General features: G+C 30.7%; 1 protein-coding gene across 1 annotated transcript in view; it reads right to left on the minus strand.

Annotated features, from left to right (window-relative positions):
• The window catches only part of UTRN (utrophin), a 498,335-nt gene that overhangs the window by 306,321 nt on the left and 185,423 nt on the right, over positions 1-6,591 (minus strand). The window contains exons 35-37 of the mRNA XM_019653741.1: positions 3,349-3,528; positions 1,098-1,226; positions 612-782 (exon numbers count right to left, since the gene is read on the minus strand). Of these exons, the coding sequence (XP_019509286.1) occupies positions 612-782; positions 1,098-1,226; positions 3,349-3,528 (480 nt within the window). The remainder of the gene's footprint in view (positions 1-611; positions 783-1,097; positions 1,227-3,348; positions 3,529-6,591) is intronic.

Raw genomic sequence — 6,591 nt, forward strand, 5'->3', positions numbered from 1 at the left:
AAGACCATATAATAAAATATTTTGTTTCTTCCTCTCATGAAACAAAGTTAAGAAGAAAGAGAATGAAAGATATATACACATGGAGAAAAATTATAATAGGGAAGCATAAATAAACGCTGTCTTTTAAGAACACTCTTACTTATTATCCTCTTATTTATATTTATAAGGCCCTTTTTCAAACTTACAAAACCAGGTAGTAGTTTTCAGTGTTAGGTCTAAATTGTGAAATTACTTGTAATGCGTCAACATGTAAAACACAAAAACAAGTTCACAAGTGTAGCGTGTGCACAAATTTATAAAGTATATGTATAAAATACCAAGTTTAATATTCATGTCTAGCTTGGGAATTAGTCTCATTATTTTACAGTCAATTTTAACATTCAGTTGAGACTCTGAAAACTTTTCTCGAATGGGTTGTTTACATCAATACTCATTTCTTATTTTCTCTCCTTCATATGCACAATCAGAAATAAGAACAAATGTTTCATTAAAAAAAAAATTTAATTTAAAAATTTTTGATGTGGCATTATATATGCCATATAATCAATCATCTATCATTTAGAAACACAATTATATGAAAAATAGCTTTATATAAACATATAATTACTCACTTTGGCACTATTGATGTGTTGAGACACCTTTTCAAAGTTTCTATCCAGTTCAGCTAATTTTGGCTCTACAAGCTCCCTGCTTGAGCCTCCACGAGCATTCATCAAAACAACGGCTTGATCGCGGACTTTCTCAACTTGAAGGCTGGCATCATCCAGCTCAGATAGTAAACGCTAATAGTAAGAAAACATGAAATTATCACATGGGACAAATCAAAACCAAACATGAGTGCGATGCTAACTCAGAATTAAAGGTAGTTTAAATAAAGGTCTGTGATTCTTAACAAAGGGTTTCAACACAGTCAACTTGAGTAAGCTGTTCATGTATGAAGCCTCACTCAGGACTTCAGTTTCTCCCACCAAAATAAAAGTTAATGCATCTACTGCACGGGAAGAATGTGTGCACAGTAACCTAATGCATTCCACAGGAAAAAAGGCTACAGCAAAACCTGCCACTCGCAGAGTGGTACTGATCTCCACATTTATTACCTTCACAATTTCTTCCTGTTTACTTGCTGGTTTCTTTTCAATCTCATCCAACAGAGCTTCAGCTTGATAAAGCCAGGTACTTATGTGAGCAACATTTCCATCAAATATTTCCAACTGGTTCTGATGAGTCTAGAAAGGAATAAAACACTGATATAATCATATGAAATATTTAAGACGATAGTCTGAAGAGATTTAAAAGACCTTCCAAGAGCTAACTGTATGATGAATTTAAAGGGTTTCCACCTTACTACAAATCTCTCTCCAGTGAACAAATCTCATTCCTAAAAATGCACAACTAAGGTGAAGTACTTTTTAAATTTACTTGATTTAGTCCTCAGTATAATAAAAAGTTGAAGAATAATAAAAGGTAAAAGTTTCTTCTTCAATTTCGTTTTATTTGTCTTCCTTATTCCTCATTCCTATGTTACAAGTAATCTCATTTGCCCCACTTGATCATATCTGTTAAAAACTCACTTAAGGCAGCAATAATATAAAAGAACAATTAAAATACAGATTGAATAAGATTCTCCCTGCTCAAAAGACTATAACTGCTTGGAGGGGCAGGGTCTGTGTCTTTTCACCTCCGTTTTATAGGCATTTAATATTACACCTGGCACAGACCTCAGTAATATTTCTCGAAGCAAGATATAAAATGTCATCAAGATAATAAATTTGAATACAGAATCAAACAGTTAAGCTGAATAAATCTGGGCAAAAATGCTGAGGTTAAAGCAAGAGTTTAGAACTTGATCAAAAGGAGTGGGGGAGCCTTATGATAAAATTAACATCTTTTAGGAACTTTATTTTATAGGATAAAGGAAACTAGGAGAAAAAAAACTTAGAAGAAAAGTGTTTAAAAGACAACAAAACAAATTATTAATCTATAATATGGGAAACTAATTGAAAAAATAAAATGAGAACTAATAAGCGAATGAGAAAAGTTCAGACAATGATCTGGATTCCAGGTAAGAAGAACTGACGAGCAACAGACTATTTACCCCAATGATGTAGGTAAATCAAATGTTCTAATAGGACTAGAAAGATACTATTTGAAAGGAGACACTATTTGGAAGGTACAGACTGAAGCATACAGAAGTAAGGATCATGAACGCGTGGAATAAATCTAGTTATAACAAAAATGAACACGTAAAATATTTGATGAACATATTCTATGAGCCAAGATTTTCACATTCGTCATTCAACATTTAACAACTCTGTTAGTATATTCTTTTATTCCCATTTTATATATTGGGAAATTAAAACTTAGTGACATTAAGTAATTTACACAGGTTATGCAGATAATAAGTCATGGATGGACTCTTGATATGAAATCTGACAGATCATGGTGTAAGCCGATGAACTTCAACACCCTACACATTCTGACTGATCTTAATAAATTCTCAAACACACAATGTTTTACTTTTCTCTCTCTGTCCATTAGCCAATAGTTCTACGAATTTGGAAGAATTCCTATCTAAGATATGTTAGAACAAAATAATAATTTATGATATCTTCCTCTAAGGGAGGGAAGGGTGAGACTGCCATATATTCACTGTTAGTGTAAGAGAGACAGAAAATCATATGAAAATTAAATGGTCAAAATTCTATAAAATAATTAACAGTGTAGTGGTATAACCAAAGACTAACAACATATGATATTTAACAATCATAATCATCATAATGTCTAAAATTGGTTGTTTTAAGTACAGTTATATAAGAGCATTTCATTTTTTATGGCGTATAATCAACACAAAAACTGTATGAGGCAAAAATGATAATAATGTCCATTTTTACATAGAAGAAAATTGAGATTTGGAGAGCATTTAAGTAACTTGACCAATGTCTCCCAGCTAACAGTCAAAATTTGTATTTAGGTCATCAGATGCTAGAGTGTGTGCTAATTAGTACCCCATTATTAGGGCACTATAAGTATTATATATGTCATTTATAATTATATGAAAGTTAAATACAATATTGTCACTAAAATATAAAAAATAAGGTATATTTACTAAGATGTTAAAGTACATATTTCTGTGTATATCATAAATGGTTTAGTCCTTAATAGAGACATTTTGAACTCCAGTATCTTTTCAAAGGAAAAAATAAAATGTAGTCTAATGAAATTAATTCACAAGCAAAACATTATTGTGACACATGAAAAATAGGATTTGGAATTCTAGTCAAAACTGTATTCACGTTTAAATAATTAAAGGAGAGAAGATTTCATAATTAAATTTTTACCAAAACATACCATTAAGGTGTTGCACCAATCCTCGGTCCAGGTGCGAACTCGGCTCCACCCAGCGTTAAGGACACAGAGCCTCTCTTCTAAAACAGGCTCACTGCCCTCTACCAAGTTCTGGAGGGCGGCACTACTTTCTGTGATGGTGTTTAAATCAGCTTTTCTCTTTTCCAGATCCTTCAGAACATTCTAGAAAATAAAAATACCAAGACCCACTTGAGCTTTCAGAACATTATAGAAGTTTCTACAACCTTAATTTTTTAAAAGCTTTTCTTCCACTCACAGTAGTCCATGACTCCTTAGATAACTTACAATTGCCAAAGGCTTACAAAACTCCACAACATATTAATAGGCAAGAGTTCTCAAGTTGCTAATAAAAATTAAAATATTTAATTTTGCAAATAGAAACTAGTATATTAAATTAAGATGTGGTCATTATTTTATTATTTTAAGTACAAATTCCATTTGTCACACACAAACACGCATTATCTTCATCATAACTCTAGATGTGAAGAATCATTTTCATTTTCTATAACTACAAGCCGGCACAGCAGAACTATCCCAGAATTAACCATTCTAAAAAATTCATAATGAATTTATCTCCTTGATTACTACAGGAGACACATGATATGTACGATATTTACTTGCAAAGATTACATCCTGTAACTAGATGATGTAACATATCATCTGTTGTATAAGCACTACAAAAACATTTCATCTTAAGTAAATCATAAGAGAACTAGCACGTCTAAGCTTTGTTCTTACGATCGTCGTAATATGCAAAGGTAATACTCTGGATGGTATGATGATAACTTGATTCTCAAGTTCACAAGTTTGACTTGGCAAGGATCGCAGTTAGAGAGTCATAGAGAGAATGTTGGGTTCCAAAATTAAAACTACAAAGTTGTCTCAATCAAAGAGTAACATGTGCATATCTACCCTACTGCTGTTGCACCTTTTTAAACAAATCATTTAAAGGAGCAGAAAGTCTATATTTAATTTCACATCATTAAATCACATTTTGGAAGGCATAAAAATTGCAAATTCACCAGTGAATGCAGGTTTAAACACTTACTTGGCATGTCAATTACTGGTATTTATAAAGGCACTAAAATGTTTCTCTCAAGTATTCTTCTCCAGCAGGTAGAAAAAAAAAAAAATAGAATAGCCATGCTCTCTGAAGTTAAGACTGTATGCATTCCTTCAGTGGTTTTGTACTGACTGACTAGGGTATCTTTAAGAACTATAAAAAATAACTATAAGAAATTAACTACAAGTCATTAAATTGAAACAGTGTACCTACTAACTATGCTAATAGATTTTATTGTAAAGAAAATGACTACATTGAAAATAATGATGTTTAAGCTATGGAATAAAAACACTAAGTTCAGGGTGAAAATGTTATTTAAATTCTGCATTGAAAATAAGTTTACATTATTTTTAAGTGAAAATACATTAAAATATGAAATATGCATGTTTCTTAAATCTGAAAACACAACGTTGAAAAAATGAATGATTATGTTACATACTGATGTCTACTTTGATTTACTCTAGTGGACTGAATTTGCTGCGAGCTCATAATTTGTGTATACCATCTTTATTCTTTCAAATTTGAAATAAGGTTAAATCAAAATTTAAGAGTAATTAGATCCAGAAGAGACAAACTTATTATTTGCAGTTTTTACCTTAAAAAAGAGAATCAACTGAAAAAAATAATTGAATTTATGTGTATACAAAGATGAATGAATAAAAATTAAATATGCAAAAATCAATATCATCTATGTAGCAGCTATCAGAAATTAGTAAAAAAGAGAAAAAGTATACTTTTACTGTATATAAAATAAATATGTATGTATAAACTTCTTTGTATATATACATAATGTCTATGAAGAAAAGAACCAAAGCATTACATAGGGATGTAAAGAACTGGGGAGGTGGTGAAGGAATGAGACATACATGTAACTAAAAAGAATATAACAAACAAAAAAAAAGAATATAACAAAAATGTCGGTTCACCTCAAAACAAATCTATAAATTTAAGGCAATTTAAATCAAAATTCCTAACAGAATTTTTTTAAGAATTAGAGCATAATTAGTCTAAAGCTCATATGAGTGTATACAAAAAACAGTGTAAAGAGAGGGAATCCATTAAATACATGTTAAAATAAATTATAAAGCCACATAGTTAAACAGCTGAAGAACATTTCAAAGGGTCAGATCAGTGAAATAAAACAAAGAAATTAGCAGGCAAAAAGAATAAATGAAGTTAGCATGTCAAATGAGTGGGGAAAGCATAACTACTCAGCAAGTAGTGCTGAGATAACTGGTTAACTATTTGGAAAAACAGGTACAGCCTTACCTCATTATATACACAAAAATAATTTCAGAAGGATTAAAGCATTAAAGGTAAAAAGATGAAACTATAAAAGAGGAAAATATAAGTGAATATAATTATTATATAACCTTGGAGTAGAGTTTGCCTTTCTAAGGACAAACGGCAGAAATATGAAGAAAAAGATGATTTTATTCTTTAAAAATATATAACAGGATTTTGAAAAATATACAGAATGGAAAGGGAACTAAAGTGACAAAGAAAATTTTGGAACAACAGACAATATGCTAAGCATTAATAATTGTAACAGGTAAAGAACTCTAAATTAAAAGACCTCACTGGTAATAGAAAAAGGTCAGAATTACAATAAAAGCAACTTTTTTTTAAAGAGCTACAAATGGCCTACAAACTGACAAAAAATGTTCTAATTAAATTAAAAAAATGGTATTTGCCTACCATTGTCAAAGGTGTGGTTAAAACATGTAAGAAGGAATTCCACTAGCAGTTGCTGGGTACATTTCTGAGGGGCAATTTCACAATATGTATACGATTTTAAAATGGATATATACCTTGGCCCAATATGTTTAGGGCTAGGAATTTATCCTCAGGAAATAATTATGAATGTATGCTATGATTTAGCTAACAGCATATTCCTCATAACATTTTTTTTACAATAATGAAAATTGGTAATTTAAATGGACATGAATGGAGGAATGGGACAATAAAAAATAAAATATGTAATGATATACTATGCCTATCTCCAACATGTGATACAAACACACTTGTAGGTAAAGGAAAATATTAGAGATAAGTTTTTTAAAGGTTATGAAACTCTAGATAGAATATAATTCTTTATGAATATATGCTTGTGCCTCTGTGTGTGTCCATATGCACCTATAAAAAAATTGAAACAATAGTGG

This window comes from Hipposideros armiger, unplaced genomic scaffold (genome assembly GCF_001890085.2).
Source record: "Hipposideros armiger isolate ML-2016 unplaced genomic scaffold, ASM189008v1 scaffold_206, whole genome shotgun sequence".
NCBI lineage: Eukaryota > Metazoa > Chordata > Mammalia > Chiroptera > Hipposideridae > Hipposideros > Hipposideros armiger.